At 45.1% G+C, this 25,114-nt stretch overlaps 1 protein-coding gene across 1 annotated transcript in view; it reads left to right on the top strand.

The window, feature by feature from the left end:
• The window catches only part of LOC119177103 (alanine--tRNA ligase, cytoplasmic), a 94,743-nt gene that overhangs the window by 20,603 nt on the left and 49,026 nt on the right, over positions 1–25,114 (top strand). Inside the window, exons 8-14 of the mRNA XM_037428489.2 lie at positions 6,825–6,933; positions 11,621–11,659; positions 11,767–11,878; positions 20,104–20,228; positions 21,983–22,136; positions 22,219–22,388; positions 22,548–22,664. Of these exons, the coding sequence (XP_037284386.1) occupies positions 6,825–6,933; positions 11,621–11,659; positions 11,767–11,878; positions 20,104–20,228; positions 21,983–22,136; positions 22,219–22,388; positions 22,548–22,664 (826 nt within the window). The remainder of the gene's footprint in view (positions 1–6,824; positions 6,934–11,620; positions 11,660–11,766; positions 11,879–20,103; positions 20,229–21,982; positions 22,137–22,218; positions 22,389–22,547; positions 22,665–25,114) is intronic.

Here is a 25,114-nt window from a genome sequence, read left to right as displayed (position 1 = left end):
CGATCTTTTGCTCTCTTTCGGGCCCTCTGGATTGCTTTTGTGATGCCCCAATTCAGAAAGTAATTGCCTCAAACTTACTGTGGACCTGCACTGGTCCACAATTAAGCCGTCGTCGTCACCTTCGGGCAACAGGCCTCAGGCCTGGCCGGCCACCCAACTTTGATCGCTGGATTTGTGGACCGCACCACCGTTCTCTACTGGAATTTGTGCTCGAAGCAAACCTGTATGTGTATTTTTAAATCAGAAGTTTTTATGCCTAGGGGCAGACTTTTGAAATAAAAAAAAAGAAAAACGATTTGAACCTACTTCGAGTTTATTTAGAATATTAAGTTTTTTTGTGTCGTAAATCTAGAGAAACTCTTGTGAAAGCAAATAAAAGCAAAAAATATATCATATGGGAAAACAATGTGTTTTTCGATATGTATCTCCCCTTAAGCGCGCTCATTCTTCTTACGCATCGCGAAGCATCAGCGTTAAATACTGATTATTCACGTTGCTTCATGCACACTGTTTCAATATCGTTTTCGCTCTCGTCACTGGTTTCTTATCACGACAAATGGTATGGATATTACTGGTCGTAAGCTATAAGCTCGCGTGCATGCTTCATTGTCTTGCACTGTGTATTGTTTGAGCATTAGTGAAGCATGCACAGGTAATCATGGGCAACTTCATGCCATAGGTCACTCTTGTTGCATTTTTCACTGTCGTAGCATTCTTTTCGTGCTGCTTCCAGAGCTCATCTTGAACATTCAACCAGCAACCAAAAGGCTAGAAACCAGCCGTGTAACAAGTGTGCAGGTAAAGCTACCTGACGAAAACAAAGGCAATGGGGTAAAGCGGGATGTGAAAAACAAGTACCAGGCGATGATGATTGCGGTAGGGAACGTTTGAATGGGGTGCGCAGGTAGAGAAATACACGGGCATCCTGATTATGATAGTGGCAGGTACGGAGCTGGGCATTATTTTGATAGCCGCAAGTAACGTTTTGAAATCACTGTTAGTTAAAAGGGGAATCAAATTCGATGTGGTATACTGAAACATGCGGTATTCTGAAATTCCTAGTTGTGAAATATTTTACATTAAACAAATGGACATTTGGAGGGGGCTTTTCAAAAAAGTCGTTAATCTGAGGTTTTCTATAAAGACATTTGAATATTGTTTTACAGTGAAAGCTGTTATGAGATCACAACACAGGTCACATGCGCGCCGTAATATGTTTCCAGAAAATACGATAATTCGGCAGCGACGTTCGACATTGTGGCAAACTCCAGTTGTAAGATACGTTCTGCAGGCGAAAATTCTCATTCAGGTGCGGAAAAAAATCGCTCTCATGTGCTTGTGAAGCTCCAAGTGGGAGAGTGCTGCTGAGCGGCGACGGCAGTTCCTTTGTGGCTCTAAATCTTCGCCCCTTCATCGCCCGCATCTTCACCGAATTATACTCAATTGTTTCCTCCGACCTTTCTTCAAATGCCTGGTCGTCCTCTCTATCGCTCCTGTAGCTGTCTGTAAACCACACAAAGACCCGTCTGAGCCGTCAAAGCCTTAACGGTTTTCGAAAAATGCTTTTTATTTTCTGTAGCACAGTGGTTTTCATTTTCAGCTGGCACCTTGGCACAACTTTGCTGAGCACTGCAAGGCCTTCATTCGTCCCTCACTACAACAGCTGAGGGAACACTACGAAGCTAACCATCGGTTCGGCATGAGATGCACGTGCTGGCTCCGTTACACAATGCGCCGCTACATCTGCCTCCTCTCCTGATCCTGTCTCACGCGCTGCTGGCGTCTGCTAGCATGTTCTTTCTTTAGAATATTTACAAGGCCACGTGCATATAAGTATATTAGCCATGCACCTATTAGCGGAAAGATGCGCATGCGACGCACTTATCTTCCCCCACTAATCCCCATGTCATTAGCGTGGAATGTGTGCACCACTTTGTTATCAGGGTGTCTGCAACTCTGCAGGGTAACCTCCACCGGAAACGAGTGCAGCCCAATGAGAGTTGTCTTTGGGGCCTCAGTGATTGTGTCTACTTCAAGGAGAAAAAAAATTTAGGGATAAGCAACTCGGGCCATGTGCGAGGCTGCACGTTGCTCAGTAGTTCGAGATTCGAGACAGGTGCACCCAATATGGCGGCTGGGGAGCGCAAGCTCTTGTAGATTAAGGTGAAGCTGAATATCCTTCGGCGGCAGCTTGCATCGAAGGATGCAGAGCGCAGCGAAGACAACCCTGCGGTGCGAGTGTCTGACGACTACATTGATGAAGAGTTCCTCTCCACCGGCGCCGATGCACCCTTCGCTGGGTTCGTCACGATAGACGACAAGGTCCCAACAAGTGTCGCGAGATTGTTGCGGAGGTGGTGTGGGGTGACGCAGCGAAGGAGGTGGAGGACGAGGCACCGGAAGACAGCAGCGAGAACGAAATAGGGCGCCAACCAGCCAACTTCACCGAAGTTGTTGCTGGACTGGAAGCTTACAAAGCTTTTTTTTCACGAAAAACAATGAAAACGCAGACAAGGGTCAACATTGTGTGCAGAATGGGCTTTTTTTTTGTCCAAGGGTGAGAGGCAGCAGTGGGAAAATACTGTTTTTTAAGAAAAAAGTTTTTTTTGTTTCTTCTTCATTTCTAGATAGACTTCTCAGCCTCATTTTTTGCTGGATTCGGCTCGTACGTTGTCCTGGATTGTACGTTTATCTTCCGCATTTTTTTAGAAAACTTATCAACGATGTTCTGCTGTAAAGCATTCTAGAACAGGAAAGGAACAACCAGGTGTCATATAATGTGAATTGTGCAACGAGTAGGCCGTTGAATGCTCACACCCTTACAAAAGCTTAATCTTGTCCACCTATTAACTGTGGCGTATACCTTATCACAACCTCGCCTCTCATCATAAATTAGAACGTCGAAGTTTTCCTCCTCCTCACACAAATCTGAATAGAGCACAAGCAATTGCTTACAGACAGCTGCAGGCTCGTACATATATCACACCAACGACACTAACCAAGATCAATTTTGACTTCTCTACTGTATGTCCACACTGTAGCAACGAATATAACAATTTTGATCACATGCTTTGGCTGTGCCCTGCCAATGTGGATACAGAATTTTCTGACCTGTCCTCTTGGGACTTCGTCCTTTAAAGGACAGAGCTTATCGCTCAGCTCAAGGCTATCCAGAGGGCCAGGGCCGTCGTCAAAAGACTCTGTCTGCAGGTCCCGACCTGGGTGGAGCTGCCGAATTGATTGGCGAGGCTTTCGGCACCGCCTTCTTTCTTCTCAGGACCTCAATAAAGTTCATACTCACTCACTCACTCACGCACGCCCACCCACCCATGATGAGAATTTGGTGGGATTACAAAAGCTTCTGGCATGATTTTATCGTCAGCCACAGCAGAAAAAATTGCACAAAGTTCCTTGCAAGTGTGCAGCGGGACCACGCTTTTCCGAAGAATGACAAAGGATGGCGTAATGAATGCCTGCCTACTACGAAATGATTAATGGCATAGTGGGTAGCCTGCAAGTGTGCTTGCAACAGCTACCCAAAGAGTGTTAAATAACAGGGCTCTGAAAGGTCACTCTTTCAGCTTTCTTTGTGATAGTGCTGTGCATGGTGCGCAGGCCTGATGTTTTTTTTCACTGTATTGAGGCCATCATGTATTTATGACTTGGTCACAAAGGTATAAACTAGTGACAATTAACTAATTCGGCATTTTTAACTTTCTGTAATAATACATGATTATGTATTCATGATAGCCAGCGCTAACAACCCAGATGAGAAAAAGTGATGACACAGCCATTGACTCTCAATGGGCTCGTTCCTGATTCTCAGCCTGTTTCTTGTCTAGATTTGTGCTGGCTGTCGGAGCTTTTTTTTTTTTTTTTGGAATAGGCCAAATTTGCTACTCTATGACTATGCACTTTTCAGAGCCTGAATTGGCATTGGTTTTCGTGAATGTCATCTCACTGGGCTGATTTTCTTTACAGCTGACTAAAATTTTAAAAGGCCTGTAAGCCACTCAGAGGTCAAAATTCGGTTGTGGTGGGGAAATTGTGCACGAATGTACGATGAACACTGAGCTGTGAAAATTTTTAAAACTCTGCAGTAATAGAGGAGTTGTATGCCTTTGATCATCGAAACCGCGATGGTCACTCTTTTTGCTCTCTCCTGTGCATCCCTACGCTAATATCCTCTCCAAGCCGCTTCGCCAGTCTCAACGAGCGCCCCTTTCATGCCCCTCCCGATCTCTCGTGGCATATGTCATCGCTGGCGTGCTGCTTGAAACGCGGTCTACTTCCAGTTGCCCCGACTCTGGTCGTCGATCTCGTCAGTTGCATTGTAGCTGTGTGCTTGTTGGGGTACCGTGGATGTCGTAATCGTGCCGGTATGGACATTGCGTTGCACGCACGGCTTCAAGGGATCGCCAACGCGATGCACCTGTATGGGGACACGCCGTGCCCTGTACGAGTTGCACGCACGTGGGCAACACGACGAACAACAACAAGCAGCGCGAACAGCTGGTTGCACACTGACCGGAAGTCGTAGGCTCTTGCTCGACCAATCTCAGCACATTTGGCTCGGCGTGTCAGAGATGTGGTACGGTGCATCCCGCGGAGGCCTGAAAGGCCTAGAAAGAAGGAGGGATGGTTTCTTAGAATTCGTGGTGCGCTGGCGGCTCGTAGCTCTGCCATGTGTAGATTCTTTGATTGCGAAGGCACTCTGCACATGATGCACACGCTTACTTCAAATGCTTGAAAAAACATCGGTGGTAGTTTACGGGCCTTTGAGTTAGGCATTTTGAGCAAAGAATTGAGCCTAACTTTTTCAGTGTAACCGCACTGTGAGAAAAATTGTTTTCTATAGGTATAGTCGCATTGCTTATTCACAAATAATGCTAATAAATTGTTAACACTTACAATAAAAATAAAGAAGTATATGGGTTGTAAAAATAGTGTATCAGCAGTTTCAAAATATGTGCATACTGGATTACTGTCTAGTTTTTGCCACTCATAATTGTTATGCACACATAAAAAAAATTGAAAAATTGCAGTGTTTCTTTAAAATTTTGGCGACGCTATAAATGTATGGCATTGATCAATCGGAACTTCCTTGTGGCATCATGTATTTATGTAATTGACCCTCAGAGGGTCAGTTTCTAGTGCTCAGTTTGTTTTTTAATAAATCCTATTTTATGTAGTGTAAAAAAATAAAATGTTATAACTTTTAAGTACCCCAATGTGAAAACTGTTTGATAATAATAGTAAGAAAGCTGCACAGTATTCACAAGCTGTCAGAGAATTATTCTCTAGTTGATTCAGTTTGCATCTGGGACTATTTGATTAATATTCAGTCAAGTTTCAAGAACTAGTCCTATTAATACACCCATAGATCTTTTCAATCTTTACAGTCAAAGCTCATTAGTATGTACCCGTTTTGAACATACTAACAGGTAATATGTAGTTACGAGGAATCCTCGACAAAGTCTCATAGACACTAATGCATTCATGGGGTGCTTAAGCAGTAGTTGTTCGTCTTATGCCTACTGGCTAGTGCGTACCAACTGTGTTCTGCAATAACGTTTTGCGCCATGAAAGTTTACTGCGCCGCTGAACATGCAGACGCCGCAATGTGCCACAAATGATTTTCCATAATTTTCGTAAGCGAGGAGATTGGCTCATCAATTATTCCAACTTTTGTGCGATTGTGGCTATACCTTTGCGAGTAGTCACTGGAAAAAATGGTGGCAAGGTGCTGACCACCGGCAAACGTGCCAGTATGGTTTTTCACTAACGAGAAGCTTCATTACAGTAAGCATTCCCAGCTATCAGCTCAAGCGCAGGTGTGGTTACCCTAAGCCTACTGCATGCTTTTGATAGGTGACTAGCTGAACGTGTTGGGCCGCTGATCGATGCCGTCTCACTGTGCAAGACGATGTTCAAGTGCGTACCTACCGCTTTGCAGAAATGCAAGCAGCCCGCTGTTTCGGAGTTAAGCGTTGCCAGTCACGGGCACCGAGAAACCTAGCTGTATTGACGCTAACTCACGCATGGTAAAGCAGGTGTAGTGCTGTTGTAGCCATACTGCAAGCTTTTATTAAGCAAAAGCCCAAACAAGCTCCCATCTCCTGCCAGTGCTACTAGAGCGATGATTGCAGAGTGTGCATCTCTTGCAGAAAGCTGTCAACCCAACAGCCTACCCGCCGCATCTGTGCACGGTCTGAAGCAGAGTGGCATATTTAACAGCCAGCGGATCAGTAGTCACGGTGTGCGCAGAGTAGGCGAAGTCCTGTACGTAGCTAGCCAGCAGACAATTTGGCTCCCTGCGACCGTACTGCATTCCCATAGAGAACTGTGTCAGTTTTCAATTACAAGCAGGCCGCGGAAAATATGTATCGCAGGCAGTCGATTATATCCATTCTGTCGCTATACCTTGCTGCGTATCCTGGACCCCTCAGTAGTTTTTAAATGCTCTTTGGCATCGCCACCGCGTGCTATTGGACGGTTGCGTGAGAGTGACTTTCCTGCTCTTTGGCAAAAAGAAATGGCTTTGTGGTAGGCATTTTTGGCACTATTTGCTGCGGCACTTTATTCGTTTGTTGGCGGTGATGGCGCACGTCAGGAAATGCAATTTTCTAGCTGGTAGTTAGTGTATAGTACGTTTAGTTCATTGTTGTGCCACCTTTTCTGCCAGGTACATTAACGAGGTTTCACTGTATTTTGGCCTAATAATTTCTTGAGAGGCTTTGTTATTTGTAGTTTAGCATTAAGCTTGTTAGAATGTTGTATGCTGACCTTTGAAACTTTTTCTTATTGTGGCAAACACTTTTCAGATACGTTCTTCGGAGAATTTTGAGGCGAGCTGTGCGATATGCTACTGAGAAAATGAATGCTGCTCCTGGAACATTTGCTAGCCTAGTTCCTGTGGTGGTTGAAATTCTAGTAAGTGATTTACCATCCTTTGTCTAACATCCTGTTTCTTAAATAGCAGTTGGTGCCAATGAAGTTTGTGCGTTTATCTTTTGTCCAGTGACTTTTGTTTTGTTAGGTAGTACAGTTGAACCCTGATTGAAGTATGTTCGTATCTTGATGACCTCCCATACGATTCAATGCATTTAACCCTCGGGAGCAAAAGCTCTCTCGACTGCTGTGCTGGAGCATTAGACCCAGTGTTATTTACGAACAAGTTTCATATATCTTTCCCCGTAAATTGCAGTAAATAACCATCACAGAACACTAGTGAGGCTGTCGCAATTTTCAAGCACAGCTCTTAGGCACCTGTGCTTCCTTTCACTATGATCTTATGCATATTGCACATGCAGCACGAGGTACCCGCACTGGAGCACATCATGTATAAAAGGCGGCTTAAGAAGACTGTTTTCTTTTGATGAAGATTGGTGTCGCGGGATCAAATCCCGGCTGTGGCGGCTGCATTTCCGATGGAGGCGGAAATGTTGTAGGCCCGTGTACTTAGATTTGGGTGCACGTTAAAGAACCCCAGGTGGTCGAAATTTCCGGAGCCCTCCACTACGGCGTCTCTCATAATCATATGGTGGTTTTGAGACGTTAAACCCGACAAATCAATCAATCGATGAACATTGGTGTCAGCTTTGGTCGAACTGTCAGTATGAATGATGAAGAAACAGGGTGTGAGTGGAGGATGAAAGACTGCTGTAGGAAATATTGCACGAGGAGCATAACAGGAAAAGGGTGCAGTGAAAGCACGCAGAGGAAAACGGAGGCAGAGAGCGTGGTGGAAGGGTGTGATGAAAAGCAGACTGTCTCTTGAAACCTGCTTCATGTTGGCAACCCACCGCAAGATGGCAACGTAGTAGCATGCTATGTTGGTTCGTTGCTGATGGCGTTTTTAGTCGGGTATGAGGTGAATGCTTCTGCGGCGATATCGTGGGGGCTTTGAACGCACCGTTAATGGGCTCAATGCAAGTTCACATGTTCCTATATTCATGTTTTTTTTTTCCTGAATAATGAGTGACTTAACCGGTGGAATTGCTTTATCTGCCAATATCAGCGATGTGATAACTGCACTCATTGGTGTAGACTGTAGCATTCTGCTACGTTTTAGCAAAAAAAAAAATCTCATAGTTTGTACCCAACATGCACCGAGTTACTATTCTTGTAGTCCTTGAAAGAGAAAGAAGACTGAACATGCCTTTAAACTCTACTTACTAGGCTTGTGCGAGTAGCAAATTTTAGGTTTTTAGGTTTGCAGTGATTTAGAAGAGAGTAGGGATTTAGTCAAATGATATTGAATTGATTTCGAATAGTATATATCACATATAATGAAAAATTGGCGTATTCGTCATGACCCAACTTATGTACACAACATTTTTCTTAGGAATTGAAAAATACATGTGCAAATGCCATTATTTTTGGTTCAAAGGAAATCAACATTGAACAGTAGCAAGTTGACGTTTGGTAGAATACAAGTAGTAATCTGTAAAATACATTATGTTTTTAAATTTACTATATGTAGAGCATATAGGGTAAGCTGGTAAAACAAGCCTTTAAACTTAAAAATTTATGAATCGATGTGAGGCTATTATGCTCATTTAACCTTGGAAGTGGGGCTTTGTGTTAGTGCAAATTTTTCTTGGATAGGTGTATCATGGTATAGCATTTTTCAGTGATGTGAAACTACCTTTACTGGCAATTACATACAGATTAATATACACCTATTTGTTCATTTCGAATACATAGAAATTTACAATAATTTAAATCGAATCGAAGTGAATTCGGATACTGTAATATTTGTTAAAGTATTAGAAGTTCAAAAATTCACACTAGTCTAATTAGCACTAATTTCAAATTTTGAAGTACAGTAGCCAGCCGTTTATTCGAGCATTGAAAAATCCGACTTGCTTGTTTATTCCAACACCTTTGTGGGACCGTCACTCATCCCTTTGATGTAATGTGAACTCGTGACCGAAAATTTACTGCTTGGTAACTGCTGTAAAAGGTTGTTATGATGCCGCAAGGTAAAATTTTAGCTCCTCAAGAAGCTGCGCTGAAGTGCCCCGCCGTGGTGGTCTAGTGGCTAAGGTAGGCTGCTGACCTGCAGGTCGCGGGATCGAATCCCGGCTGCGGGGGCTGAATTCCCGATGGAGGTGGAAATGTTGTAGGCCTGTGTGCTCAGATTTGGTTCACGTTAAAGAACCCCAGGTGGTCGGAATTGCCGGAGCCCTCCACTACGGCGTCTCTCATAATCATATGGTGGTTTTGGGACGTTAAACCCAACATATCAATCAATGAAGCTGTGCTAAAGTGGCTTCAGTCCATCGTATCACTCCATTCTGCTCATATTTTGCATTAAATAGTATTGTAAACGTATGTGAAATTTTTGTTTTCAGTAATAAAAAACTGTCAGAAATGATTGCTGGTACTGAAGCACATCATGACTTCCAGCTGCATTTAATAATGACCCATTTTGAATGGCACAGCCTCATTGCCATTCACCATTGTTAGAGCCACACGTTCTTGACTTCTGTCACTACATGACATTCCTCTGCCATTGCTCACATATGCAGCACACGGTGCTGTTGGCAGTGTGTTTTGAGTGGCATGAAGGCAAAGTTGGCTAACATGTGTTCACATTTAATTTTCATATTGTTGCATTTCATGTTGGCATTATCTCATATTTAACAAAAATTCCCACATAAATGATTTTATTTTTTGCTTTCTCATTTGATATTGTTGTTGCGGGTTGTAAATCTAAATTGAATGCATACTACATGAAAGAAGCACTGACACATAATTTTGCATCTTATTTTAATGTTGCACTAAGTAGCTAACGACTCGCTTATCACGGCTGAAAAGCTGGTTTCCTTAAGCACGTTGCAGTTCATTATTTGGAGGCGGTTGTGTAGTGCTCAATGCAGTTTTGGTTTCGGATAGCTCAGAGTGAGTTTGGATCCAGAGTGGTTTATGTAAGCATAGTGGTCTACATGAGCACACCAAAGTGCATGCATGTGAGCACCTTGCGGACAACTCTTTTCTATGAAGGTTTCCTTGGTGCTGCTGTAATTCCCTTTGAGATGTTGTAATTGTTTGTAATTGTGTAATTTATATTGCATGTTTCATGTGCAGTGGTGTGTCTCGCACTTTAAAATTGATTTGAAATATGTTTTAGGCTATATTGTGCGTTGATATTTCGTAAATGATGCATACGTGCCCAGACAAATCAACCTCGCAATTTATCTTGCCTTGAAAATGTTGTAATCATGCTATTCTGGTATCAAAAAGCTAGGCACATCTTTATAGACACAGTTTATTTAGTGTAAATGAACATGTTATCACGATTCACTCATTTAGACTTTCCGGAGCTCTTAATTCTGCTGCTGCGTGCAGGAGCATCATGTACATACCCATTGCTGCTTCAATTGAGGAGCTGTGTGCATACCACATTGTGGTGCATACAATGATCAGAGCAGGACAGACACTTCAAGCTAAATCTATCTGCAATAGAATCTTGGTTATTGTGGTCTGATACAAATTTAGAAAATTTTCCAGCTAGATTCCTTTGCATGTAATCGGCCAAATTTCAAATGATCTGAACACTCTTTAGCATCATAACGGGTGATACAAACTTGGGTACCAATACTGTCGAGCGATGGCTGACAGGAGCACGCTGCGAGAGCTTCGGAGGTACGCTAGCTGTTGGCGCTTGCAGTCAGAGCTCAGGTTATTGCTTGTCATAACCACTGTGGACGGAGCCACGGTTGGTATCGATTGGATCAGGCATGGTGACGGCGAGACTCCAAATGTTGACACATGTCCAATGCTCACCAAGTCAAAATGATGCTGCCTGTCATAGCCACTGCGGACAAAATCGTCGTAGACACGATCATAGATAGGAAGGACGTAGTTCTGAAGGCATGTGTGAGGCCAGCGGACACAGGTTGAACATGGAATTACCGTTTACTGCATATACTGCACACGAAATTGCGGTCACTCTAAGCACAGTTTTTGATAGCTGCTGCACAGCTCCGAAGGTACACAACTAACATGGCATTACATAGAAGGAAATAAAGTCATGAGAAGGTACAAAGCATTTTGGCGTTCTTGTTCATTTATGACTATGGTGCAGGGGACTGCGGCATTAAGTTTTCAGTTGGCCACACGTGAAGCTCTGGTGTGCATTCATGGTATCCAGCTGTGCTGTCCCTTATTGGTCCATTCGCTGTGTCAAAGACACGCGAGTTATTTGGAAGGCAATACGTACAAGTCATGGGCGTATATTGCGGTCTGAAAAATGAATTTTGCTAGTTTTTTGGTGATACGAATATTCTCGCACCCTCGTGGAATTCATATCACAAAGACTCTTCTCTAATCCTTTAATTATGTGCTTACAAAAGCAGGTTATCTTTTATATATCTCATCTTGTGCATTGTTGATGTTCGATGCCAGCGATGCTGGTAAGGGCCAGTGTGAGCATTCACCGCACCAGTATTTTGACTTGCTTGGTTTCTGCGAGGACATTGTTTATGTGATTCAACAGTAATCTACAGCAGCATTCTATGACCCATCCTCATATTGTTTCAGTACTGCCTATATATATATATATATATACATATATAATGTTTTTGAAGCACATGTTTTTCTCTGAATGCAGGGTGATGCTTTTCCCGAGCTGAAGAAAGACCCAGAAGGTGTAAGTTCCTTTTTCTTGTTACCAGCTCCAGCGATTTGTATTGGTCGTTACATGAAATTCACTGATTTGTGGTTAAAGGCTTTTAGTGAGGTTATTTTGTTTTGCAGGTGATGGACATAATTAATGAAGAAGAGAGCCAGTTTCTTAAGACACTTTCTCGTGGCCGCAGCCTTTTAGAGAAGACTGTGGGCAAACTAGGGGACCAGAAGTTTCTGCCAGGCAAGTGTCATTGATTAGTGTGTTTCTTTCCTCTAGGTTATTAAGCTGTCATTATGTTACTTTACACTTCACTTGTCTCTTATAGCTTTTGTGTGTTGTTCATGACCTGAACTAAAAAAAAAACAGTGTTAAATGTAAATTCGATTGTACTTTCCCTAGTTGTGGGATGACCCCGTATTTCACTATGGATCGGTTAGGTCCCGGCAGAACAGCCTAAAAAAACCTTGGTTACACAATGCTGTTTTGCACTGAACCCGCATCTTGTATGACTGTGGCACTGTCCAATAAAAAAATATTTTCTTTAACTCAACTGTAGCATGCACTAAATTTACATTAAAATAAATATATGTTGTGAGCTGTTTTATATAGAATTCACATACCACTAAAAAAAAAAAAGGAGGAGGAGAAGAGTGAGGGAGGCACAATATGCCGTGTTGGAATGGATAATTTATTCTCCTGGCAGTTAACTTTCAACTTTCTTCAGTGATCTAATTTTCTGATCAATTCTGAATACACTTCGATCATGTGCATGTTTCTCAGTCGTTACTTTACAAGCTCAGTTTACACATAAGCTGGTTGGCAAACTCGTCTTTGATGTCCGTATATTTTCCCATCGTCAGCTTGTGAAAACTTTTCCTGGTCAAAACGCTGCAGAAGATCTCTCTTTGCTTACGGTTACAGGCCTCGAGCACACAAAAAGACGTGATGCTGCTATTTTCAGTGTGCAAAAAAACTCTCTCTTCATGAGAGCATTTCGTATTAAGACAGTGTATCACCTATTGTACTTCATTAGGAAGAAATACAAGGCATACAAGTCCCTGCCACGCATGAAACCATTTTACATGAACTCGCTGCAAAATATGCTCTGTCGCCATTTGGCGAACACGCTTATCTGATCACGAGATTGCAGCTTTGTTTCTGTGTGCAGGAAATTTTCGGACTTGATTTATCTCAAAGAAAGTGTGCTTTGGTTTCATTATGTTTAATATTTAGATTTAAGCTTCATTCACATCTCCTTAAATGTGATGTTGAGCTGTCATTTCGAAAAATAATGATAATTACCTTTATTGGAGATGTGCAGAGCTGTGTCGCGATCTAATTAGGGGAATTTGTACCTGTCTTTCCAGACAAGGCAGAGCGTCACTACCTATAGTTTCTCGATTATATGACACCTGGATTGTACGACGATTTTGCCTGGTCCCCTCAGTCGTATAATCAGGGTGCCACTGTACATAGATCATGTCACTACTGTAAATAGAAATGATGCAGTGAAACTATTTAGGAGTGATACTAATAGGAATGATATTGTCACGGGGTCGTGACGTGGCCGAAGACAGGAGACTTCGTGTTGGGATTTAGCTGTTTATTTGGGCGAACCTGTGCCCGGTAAACGGAAAGTCCAATTACAGCGGTAGTCTTGCACAGATAGCAGTCTCGGACTGATAGCAACGAACGGAGCGTCGGCCTTCGATCAACTTTTCACAAGCGGCGAAGCGCGTCGGCATTTACACTCTTGCTGTCGAATGTTCTAGCGTTATCGCTGGCGGTGGCGTAGGTTCCAGAACAATGTGTACCGTTCGCACAGTGAATGTGATCTTATCGAAATGATCTACTACAGTCCGGAACCTTCTCGAAAACTGCAGGCGCGGTTTGCGCTGAGAATCGTGGGGTGTTTTGGGACGATAACAAAATCTTGGGAGATGGAACGTGGCATTGCCCCCCTCTGAAAAAAAGGCATCGTCCCGATGCTTTAACTAAAGATGAAGGTACAATAATAATGCAAGAAAGTACAATGAATAAATTACGATACAACAATAATAAAAAAAAAACACTGTTTCAGTTTGTTAACGTGCATGAAACGGCTTGAGGCGCGCGACATGTACGACTTCAGGTCGCGATCGGCGTCGTTGAGAGTTCGTAATGCCGTCGGGGACAACCTCGTAATCAAGTGGGCCGAGACGTCGAACCACCCTGTATGGTCCGAAGAACCGTCGCAAAAGCTTTTCACTTAGTCCACGTCGGCGTATCGGCGTCCACACCCAAACACGTTCACCGGGCTGGTATTCCACGAAGCGTCGTCGAAGGTTGTAATGGTGGCTGTCGGTCGTTTGTTGATTCTTGATACGGAGACGCCCAAGTTGTCGGGCTTCTTCGGCGCGTTGAAGGTGCTCGCTCACATCGAGGTTTTCTTCGTCGGTGACGTTGGGTAACATGGCATCGAGCATCGTTGCTGGGCTCCTTCCGTAAACCAATTTGTATGGAGATATCTGCGTCGTCTCCTGCACCGCCGTGTTGTATGCGAAGGTCACATACGGAAGAATGGCGTCCCACGTCTTGTGTTCGACATCGACGTACATTGACAGCATGTCGGCGATCGTCTTGTTAAGCCGTTCGGTGAGGCCGTTGGTCTGTGGGTGGTACGCTGTCGTTCGGCGGTGGTTTGTTTGGCTGTATGCCAAGATCGCTTGAGTTAAGTCGGCAGTGAATGCCGTTCCTCTGTCGGTGATAAGGACCTCCGGGGCGCCGTGACGTAGGACGATATTTTCGAGGAAGAACTTAGCTACCTCGGATACACTGCCTTTTGGCAGGGCTTTTGTCTCGGCGTAGCGGGTTAGGTAGTCGGTAGCTACCACGATCCACTTGTTTCCGAAAGCCGACGTCGGGAACGGCCCCAGTAGGTCCATACCAATCTGCTGGAAAGGTCGGCAAGGTGGATCAATTGGCTGCAGAAGTCTCGCTGGCCTTGTCGGCGGTGTTTTGCGTCGCTGACAGTCCCGGCATGTCCTCACATACCGAGTGACGTCGGTCGTAAGACGTGGCCAGTAGTACCTTTCTTGTATCCTCCCGAGCGTGCGAGAAACACCGAGGTGCCCTGCCGGCGGATCGTCGTGCAGGGCCTGCAGGAGTTCTGGTCGCAGAGCTGAAGGCACTACAAGGAGGTACTTAGCTCGAAGCGGTGAAATGTTTTTCTTTTGTAGAAGACAGTTTCGTAGAAAGAACGACGCAAGTACGCGCTTGAATACCTTCGGGACTTCGGCGGTCCTGCCTTCGAGGTATTCTATTAGGGCCTTAAGTTCCGGGTCGGCCCGCTGTCGTTCAGCGAAGTCGTCGGTAGTTATCGTTCCCAAGAAGTACTCGTCATCCGGGTCGTCGGGTAGCGGTTGGTCGACAGGCGCACGAGAGAGACAGTCGGCATCGGAGTGTTTTTTGCCGGACTTGTAAATGACAGTAATGTCATACTCTTGAAGTCTCAGGCTACATCGTGCGAGGCGACCTGAAGGGTCCTTCAAGGTGGCTAGCCAACACAAGGCGTGGTGGTCGCTCACAACTTTGAAGGGCCTGCCGTAGAGGTAGGGGCGATATTTCGACGTAGCCCAGATGATGGCGAGGCACTCCTTTTCTGTTGTGGAATAATTTGTTTCTGCTTTGGATAGCGATCGGCTGGCGTAACTAATAACCCTTTCAAGTCCGTCAGCCCCTCTGCACAAGAACGGTGCCAAGACCTACGCTGCTTGTGTCAGTATGTATTTCTGTCTCGGCGAATTCGTCGAAATGGGCAAGTAACGGTGGCGTCTGGAGGCGGTTCAGGCGGCATGTTTAAGCTTCTGGAAAGCGTGTTCCTGTGGCGTTTCCCACTTGAACTCCACGTCGGCCTTGGTAAGGTTAGTAAGAAGGTCGGCGATGCGGGCGAAGTTTTTCACGAACCCCCTATAATAGGCGCACAGGCCCAGAAATCGGCGCACGGCCTTCTTGTCAGCGGGCGGCGGGAAGTCGGCGATGGCGGCTGTTTTCCGTAGATTGGGACGAACTCCAGACTTTCTGATAACGTGTCCCAGAAACAAGAGCTCCTCATACGCAAATCTGCACTTTTCTGGCTTCAGTGCGAGTCCGGACGTCTTGATGGCTTGAAGTACAGCTTCAAGGCGCCGAAGATGCTCGTCGAAACTCGAGGAAAACACGACGACATCGTCCCAGTACACAAGGCAAGTCTGCCACTTCAATCCTGCCCGTACTATATCCATAACGCGTTGAAAAGTTGCAGGCGCTGAGCAAAGGCCGAAGGGCATCACCTTAAACTCGAAGAGGCCGTCCGGTGTTATAAACGCCGTCTTCTCAATTTGCCAATAGCCAGTCTTGAGGTCCATTGACGAAAAGTACTTGGCGTTATGGAGCCGATCAAGTGCGTCGTCTATTCGTGGGAGAGGATACACGTCCTTTCTTGTGATTTTGTTCAGGCGGCGATAATCGACGCAGAAACGTAGGGTCCCATCCTTTTTCTTCACTAACACCACGGGGGATGCCCATGGACTCTTGGACGGTTGGATAATGTCATCCCGCAGCATTTCATCAACTTGTCTCTTCATGGCCTCATGTTCTCGCGTCGAAACCCTGTACTGACTCTGACGGAGTGGTCTGGCATTTTCTTCGGTTATGATGCGATGTTTCGTGATATGGGTCTGCCGAATTTTCGATGACGAGGAAAAGCAATCTTCGTATTGCAGGAGCAGGGCCTTGAGCTGTTCTTGCTTATCGTTTGGAAGTCTGGGATTGACGTCGAAAGCTATGGGAGGGGCTTGGTTCCTCTGAGCAGGTTCCGCAGAATCGGCGAGGGCGAAAGCACTGGTGGCTTCGACAATTTCTTTGATGTATGCGACCGTTGTTCCTTTGTTCAGATGTTTGTACTCATTGCTGAAATTCGTGAGCATAACCGTTGCTTTGCCTCCCCGCAGCTCTGCAATTCCTCTTGCGACGCAAATATTTCGGCTGACCAACAGATGCTGACTGCCTTCAACGACGCCTTCCAAGTCAGGTGATTTAGGAGCGCCGACTGAAATAATGACGCTTGAGCGAGGCGGAATGGTGACTTGTTCCTCCAGCACATTCAAGGCATGGTGTCCTGACTGCGTGCGCGGCGGTAGTGCTTCTTCTGTGGATAACGTTATCGACTTTGTTTTTAGGTTAATGACAGCACCATGGAGGCATAAGAAGTCCATGCCAAGGATGACATCTCTCGAGCAACGCTGTAGGACTACGAAGTGTGTAGGATAAATACGGCCGTTAATGGTGACTCTCGCTGTGCAGATTCCTGCAGGCGTTACGAGATGACCTCCGGCTGTGCGGATTTTAGGGCCTTTCCAAGCTGTCCTAACTTTCTTTAACTTCGCGGCGAACGACCCACTGATGACAGAATAGTCGGCTCCAGTATTGACGAGAGCGGTCACACTGTGGCCGTCGATAAGAACGTCGATGTCGCTAGTTCGCCGTCTCGCATTACAGTTAGGGCGTGGCGTCGGGTCACGGCTGCGTCGGCTTGTTCCGCTGCTTCCATGTTGCGTCGTCACGCCACCTCCGGTAAGTGAGCTTTCGCCGCCAGGGCTTTGCCTGGTTGGCATTGTGTTCGGAAAGCTCCGTCGCGTCGTCGTCGTCGGAGGATCTTCGGTAGTTCGTCGCACAGCAACCGCACCTCTACCGGTTGCTGCCCTTAGTTTCCCGGATACGGGCTAGGAGACCGGCCCCGCATTGGGCCGAAGTACTGCCGGGGGTGCGGTGACATGCGGCGGCTGGGCGACGGCGAACGGGAAGGACTTCGGGGTGTCCATTAAGTTCCTGTCAGGTAGTCGGCGATGTCACGTGGCCGTTCCCCTGGCTGCGGACGTGGTGCATCGACGGCGAAGCCACGCAGTCCCATCTGTCGGTACTGGCAATGGCGGTAATTGTGCCCGGCCTCGCCGCCGTGGTAGCACAGTGGGCGGTGGTCAGGGGTGCGCCAAACGTCGGTTTTCCTCGGCGCACTGCGCTGGCCCGCTGGTGAACGGTAGGTCGTCGGTGGGGGTGGTGGCGGCAATGGTGTTTGGCGACGGAAGTGCGACGGGGCGGCCTTTTGGCGTGGACGGGGAGGAGCGTTGTGGCGCACTGCAGCGGCGTAGCTCATAGCTTCCGGCTCAGGCAGCGGTGCGTGGGGAATTTGAAGCGATTGCCGAACTTCTTCTCGCACAATGTCGGCGATTGAATCCACTTGAGGCTGTGCCGAAGGCAACAGCTTGCGCAGCTCTTCCCGCACGATCGCTCGGATCGTTTCACGCAGGTTTTCGGAGTCACTGGTTTGAGCAGCAGCGCATTCTGGAGTCAGGCGACGATTATACTGTCTGGTGCGCATGTCAAGGGTTTTTTCGATGGTGGTCGCCTCGGATACAAATTCTTGGACGGTGTTCGGTGGATTCCTCATTAGTCCCGCGAAGAGCTCCTGTTTGACCCCTCGCATGAGGAAACGAACTTTCTTCTCCTCAGGCATGTCTGGGTCAGCGTGACGAAATAGGCGGGTCATCTCCTCTGTGAAAATTCCAACCTTCTCATTTGGTAGCTGAACCCGGGTCTTTAGTAGAGCAGCGGCCCTCTCTTTGCGAGCGACGCTCGCGAACGTTTGGAGAAATGCGCCGCAGAAGACATCCCATGTTCGGAGTGTGGACTCACGATTCTCTAGCCAGGTTCTTGCGGTGTCTTCCAGGTATAAATACACACGACGGAGCTTTTCTTCGTTGTCCCAGTGGTTGAGGGCGGCCACACGGTCGTATGTTTCTAGCCAGGTTTCCGGGTCTTCAAACGATGACTCATGAAACGTTGGTGGTTCCCTGGGTTGATGAATGACGATCGCGGGCTGGGACGCTCCGGTTGTCATTGTCGCTGCAGTAGAGGTCATGGCCTTGGCCTTCCGCGCCTTGTCTTGTAGAGGCTCGTACTCCGGTGGGAGACCTTGCTGTCGGCGGCTTGTTCGCTGCTCTTGGTCGGCGTCGGTGTCTTCTCCGCGACGTGGGCTGGGTTCACGGCTTGACGGGGGCGTCCGGTACATGAACGAAGCAGCACCTCTACCAGATGCCACGGGGTCGTGACGTGGCTGAAGACAGGAGACTTCGTGTTGGGATTTAGCTGTTTATTTGGGCGAACCTGTGCCCGGTAAACGGAAAGTCCAATTACAGCGGTAGTCTTGCACAGATAGCAGTCTCGGACTGATAGCAACGAACGGAGCGTCGGCCTTCGATCAACTTTTCACAAGCGGCGAAGCGCGTCGGCATTTACACTCTTGCTGTCGAATGTTCTAGCGTTATCGCTGGCGGTGGCGTAGGTTCCAGAACAATGTGTACCGTTCGCACAGTGGGTGTGATCTTATCGAAATGATCTACTACAGTCCGGAACCTTCTCGAAAACTGCAGGCGCGGTTTGCGCTGAGAATCGTGTGGTGTTTTGGGACGATAACAAAAACTTGGGAAATGGAACGTGGCAATATCGTGTTTCTATTTCTTCAGCTTCCTAGTTTTTGAATGTATGCTTTCTGTGTCCTTGAATGTATGCTTTCTGATGACAAACTAAAAAGTTAGTTTCTTTCTCGCAGCATAGTTTAAATGTGTATAGGAAAATGTACTTGCTAAATGATGTTTTAGGGTGGTAACTTCAACATATTCATGCACATTTTTGTTGTGAGCAGCACATTAGAGACCAATTGCTGCAGAGTTTCATGTCAGCTAAATTTGTTATCAATAAGTCACATGTGCTGTTGAAGCAATCTTGGCAAGATGGCTTTCTAGCAGTGGCACTTCAGTAGAAAGTGCATACATTTTGTAGTAGTTACTGCAACTCAAGTCCCAGCATGCTGTCTGAGTGATTTTTCAGTGCTTTTAATGTAGTGGAACGGGCAATTGTGGATGCCATCTTGTTTCTGATATTAATTGTGTTTTGAGGCTGCACGTTCTAAGTCATCCTTCTCTTCTTGTGAGCGTCAATAGCAGTATTGGTTGTGTTTATTTGTCCGTTGTAGTTCTAATATCAGGAAATATTGTTTGGGAGCTTTTCATGGCACTAATGCTTATTCAACTTATTTCAATTGTAAGGTTTTGAATGGAGGCTCTTCTCTAGCTGGGTACCATAAGCTAGTCTTTTGCCTGAAAGTGTTTGTTGCATGACTTTGTGCCAGTTTTATTTGCTGTGGGTACCATGAGTTGTATAGGTACTAGTGTGCTTACTGGTTAACTGTTTCTTTTGGTAGTGGTAAGCTGTATTATGAAATTTTATCAGAAGTCAGCCTGCAAACAAGTTTCAGCTTTATGGTATGCTTCTTTGTATATCATGCAAAATTACCTTTGGGGCAACAGATCTTGCTTTGTATTGCAGCATAGCATTGCTTGTTGCTGCTTTGGGTGAGAAAGTTTCTAACAGGTCTGTTATTTGTACAGGTGATGTGGCTTGGAGATTGTATGACACATATGGATTTCCCATTGATCTGACTCAGCTGATGGTAGAAGAGAAAGGCCTTGCTGTTGATATGGAGTGTTATGAGAAGGCCAAGCAAGCAGCTCAGGTGCAATAGCATTGGCAATATTTCCCATCCCCTTTTCTATCCTATTCTTCTGCCAATAGCTGATGTAGGGGTTAAAATGCATTCTCATTATCTTGTTTGATATATTGTTTTGTTATAAACGGTGTTCACCAACTTTTGAGATTCATTAGCTATGTTATGCATTCAATAATAATTATTGCGAGGGTTTTAACGTCCTAAAACCTTTACATGATTATGAGAGATGTCGTAGTGGAGGGCTCCTGAAATTTCAACCACCTGTGGTAACGTTTACCTAAATCTAAGTACATGAGCCTCAAGCATTTTCGCCTTCATCAAAGATGCGGGTGCTGCAGCCGCCAGGATTTGATACCGTGATCTGTGGATCAGCAGTCGAGCGCAATAATCACTAGACATGTGATGCATGTAGAGCATCTAGCTGTGATCATAATGACGCAACGGTAGCTCATGAGAAACAGCTAGGTGGGGCACTAAATTCAAACACCAGGTTGTGCTTGACTCTTTGATCAGACTTTATAGGCTGGATGAATTTTAATTTCAGGTGGTGTACTATTTGCACATGAAAAGCTGCCCTGAAGTTTACCTTGGTCAAAAGCTGGCCGCCAAAAATGAACTGAAAAAAATGTCTTGTATGATGCATTTGAGTGATACAGGTGTCACACGGGCACTTTTAATCACGATCATGGGGATTCGGATCAGTTTTCTTGATCGCAATCAACTTAATGGCCGCTGCTACAAGGCCCAAGCTAATCGGTTCGAGTTTGGGTCAGGTGAAATTCCCCAGATGGCAATTGCCTGCCGTAAAACACGGCACTAACAAAAGTCGGCGTGTGGTATATCTATAGAGCCCTTTATCAGCAATGTTATTCGTGTAAAAACCGCTCGAACGTCAAAAACTTTGCATGCCACTACAATAGTTCATAAATCCATCATTCGATAAATTTTTCTAGCACTTACTTGTATTGCTGTGTGAGATTCTTAACCTTCGCTTTTATCTCTGATGGCCCCCGCTAGTAGCCGCGTAGTCGCAGCGAAGCCTCAGCGTCTTCAAGATCTAGGCCCTGGGACTATAGGACTCTTATTAGCCATAGTCTTCAGATAGGGAATACCCGCGCCCTGCGTAACCGGTGATTTCCCACACGCCGGATGCGTAAATAAATGTTGTTTCTCTCGGTGTACGAGCCAGTGTTTTACTTCTGGCACCTCAAGTCTGTTCCAGTCGCTCCTGCCAGCGGTCAACTACAGTAGAATCTCGATGATACGATTACAGTTGATGCAAATTTTGTGATGATACGAATTTTAAGGTTGTTTTTTATGAACTACATTATATGAAATACACTGTGATTCGGTGTTATACGATGGTTTCCCCAGCCTCCGCGGATGATATGGGTATGTGCCACTGGTGGTTACATACGATAACGGGACAAACTGGTGATGCCATAAGGAGCTTCGCCCCTAAAATATCGGAGTTGGTTAGGGGGCCTTTAATGGTAGAATGGCAGCTTAGTGACAGCCTGGCTCTTAATATTTTCTGCAGTGAGTGGGAAGGTAATAGGAGCCCTGGTGGAAGTAAACGTGAACATCTGTGCGAAGTTTGTAAGCATGCTAATGTTCCAGAAAATATAACTGAATAAGATGTTCTTAAAAAGTATGTGTGCTTGTTCTTAAAAAGTATGTGTGCTGATGAGCTTGTTACTTTTCATGCTTTGATGTGAAGAAATTTAATATCAGTTGCTTACTTTCGTTGCTCTTTCCAGTTGGCATCCCAAGGTGGAGAAAACAAAATAGATCTTGGGCTGAAGCTCGATGTACATGCTATATCTGAGTTGCAGGCAAAAGGTGTGCCATCTACTGATGACCTCCCAAAATATGATTATTCAGCCAAGTCGGAGGACAAGAATGCATCATATGGTATGTTGCTTACTGAGGCTTTTTTTGGCTTTGCCATCAGTCATAGATCGCAATGTTGTCTAACTGTAGCTTCTCTGTGCAGAATTTGCTCCATGTTATGGCACTGTTCTTGTGCTACGATTGAACAAGAAGTTTGTAGATTCCGTAGAGGCAGGTTATCAATGTGGTGTCATCCTTGATTGCACCAACTTTTATGCTGAATCTGGAGGGCAGTCCTGTGACACTGGATTTATGACTTCAGAGGAAAATGAGGTATGTACTTGACATGTACATGGCTACCTTCTGAGAAATGCATGTGCATCTGATATTTAGCTGTGTTACTTCTTATATCTGTGCAAGCGACCAACCAAACCGCATTCCTATTTCTACAGCTTCCCAGTTTTTGAATGTATGCTTTCTGTGTCCTTTTAGGAAGTGGAGTTTGCTGTGAATGAAGTTCATGTCCAAGGTGGCTATGTTATTCACATTGGAAGGCTTGGAAGTGGCACATTGAAAGTGGGTGACAAGCTCAGGCTGTCTATTGACGAGGTTAGTACCAGTAGCAATTGTGTGTTCTGTTAAAGGGGGACCTTGTTTTTAGAACTAGAAATTTCCCCTTCCCCCCAAAAAACATCAATTCATGTTCCCTTCCCCCCCAGATTCTGCCAGCTGTAATAGCCTTTTATATTGCATTGGCAACTGATAGTGTTTTGTTCATTGGTATTTTCTCTGTTTCATTTCTCATAATCTTAAAGTCTCGAAGTTCTGTGCTCTATATGAAATTACATTTGTTTCATTCTTTGGCATGTGTAGAATGCATTTATTTCAGCGAGATCTATGCAGCCAGTTTATTATATATGTTATGAAATGATTTTTATAATAATTAGCTTAAAAATTAATGGCATAGTCTGCATAAAAACTAAGGTTATATCAGATGTGAGCACATGGAAATACATTACCCCTGAACTTTTCTTTACCCTTTAAGTCTTCTGAAGTACTTTAATGTAGTATAAAAACTGCTTTCCCCCCTTAACCCTTTGAGAGTCTTCTTTTTTTTTGCGAATTGCAGTCGCCCCACTGCGGTGGTCTAGTGGCTATGGTGCTCGGCTGCTGACCCGCAGGTCGCGGGATCGAATCCCGGCTGCGGCGGCTGCATTTCCGATGGAGGGGGAAATGTTGTAGGCCTGTGTGCTCAGATTTGGGTGCACGTTAAAAAAACCCCAGGTGGTCGAAAATTCCGGAGCCCTCCACTACGGGGTGTCTCATAATCATATGGCGGTTTTGGGATGTTAAACCCCACATATGGAAATCATCAGCGAAATGCAGTAAAAAAAATGTATATTTTGTATTGCTGAAATAAGATAGTCTCACGATTTTATTTAGGAAAAAAATTGTCGTACTTTTTTGTGTGACCAGAAAGTGACAAAAAAAAAAAACAACAGCATTTTTGTTGGGACATATCCATGGTTTATTCATAGGCTCGTATTCACAAACCATCTTCAGCCTCACCTCGAGTTTTTCTTATCTGTTGTAAGCCATTTTCGCGCTTGATATACAAAGTAGGCCAGTATTCATGAACCAATCTCGTAATATTTTATCTCGTTACCATTTTTGTGCCTTTATAACACATGTAGGGGGTGCCGAAACTTGAGGAAAACTCGAGGTAAGGCCAAAGTTAGTTTGTGAATACTGGCCATAGTACAATCAAGCAAAATCCTAAAGAAAAAAATAAACAAGCATTTGTGCGACTTTTTATAAAAAATATTATTCATTATATTGAACATAGCTCACATACATCCAAATATAAGTGCACCAGAGTGCTTTTTCAGTAAAAAAATGATTTTACTGTAACACTGAATACTGAAGAATAGTCACCTTTGATCTGATTCGAATTGTCTTATCGCACATGCTCTTGAGATGTCGCTCCTTAATCATCGTCTGAATCTGGAGTCGTATATAAATCCTCATATGACAAACATACAGTGAATCAGATTCTAATACGGTTCACGGTTCATTGGAAGAATGGCCGTTCTACTTCCTTGCACCAGAGAAACCAGCGCGCACTTCTGTAATGTAAGAGTGTAAGTGAACTGCATGAGTGAGTGCACGGAAGAAAACTGTGGTTGTATGCCCATCTAGAAAGCAAAACCAACGAAAAAGCTATAACAATGCTTTGTCTTATGACCACCAAGACGGAGTTAGTTATTCAGCTTCCCCCATACAAGAAGTGCAACCACGGTGTCGTGGTTTGTGTAATTTAGCGCCACACAGAAACAGATGTAATCGTGCCCCAGGGAGCAATAAATGAGAGTCACAAACAGTCTGCCTTTGAGAGATTAGAAACCGAGCAACCACTAGCTTTGGGCATGAGAAGCTATAAACATCCGAAGGACAAAACTGCATGCACGCATTCGGATGCGCAAGTGAGAGCCGCTGCACCGCTTGTGAAAAAAAGGAAAGGGAAAAAAAAAAACCAACTTGGAGAAACATCGTTGCACGAATAAAATTCCACCTTTTTTGAAGCGTGGCAGCAACATGCTAAGCAAGAGAAATGACCGAAGAAAGGTGCACGCTTTAAACCATTTGCACTGCGGGCATGATCCAATAGGCAAGAGATAGCCGTCGCTGCTTTGTGAAGCAAAAAAGTTACACCACCTCCTGCTAAAAGGAACTATGTGTGGATGCAAAGCAGCGGGCTTTAATGCTTACACTGGCAGCGGCATTCACGCTGGCGCCCATCGCAACATTGCTCAGAAGAGAAACCTGGGGAGGCACAAAGCACGCAGTGATGGACCGGTGTTTTCTACTTGAACATGCCAATCGCTGCTAGTGGGCAATGAAAGACAGAAGACTCCGATTGGACTCAGAAACCCACAGTCCACTTTTAATTAATGTGCATGCTGCTAATTTTTATTGTTAAACAACACACAGGAGAAATCTCCCACCGGCACAATCTTGGAGGTCAAGATCCAATGCCTATATATACAGGGTGGCCATTG

This window comes from Rhipicephalus microplus, chromosome X (genome assembly GCF_043290135.1).
Source record: "Rhipicephalus microplus isolate Deutch F79 chromosome X, USDA_Rmic, whole genome shotgun sequence".
NCBI classification, from domain to species: Eukaryota; Metazoa; Arthropoda; class Arachnida; order Ixodida; family Ixodidae; genus Rhipicephalus; species Rhipicephalus microplus.
The sequence above is the reverse complement of the archived record's forward strand: the minus strand, read 5'-3'. Positions and strand labels throughout refer to the sequence as shown.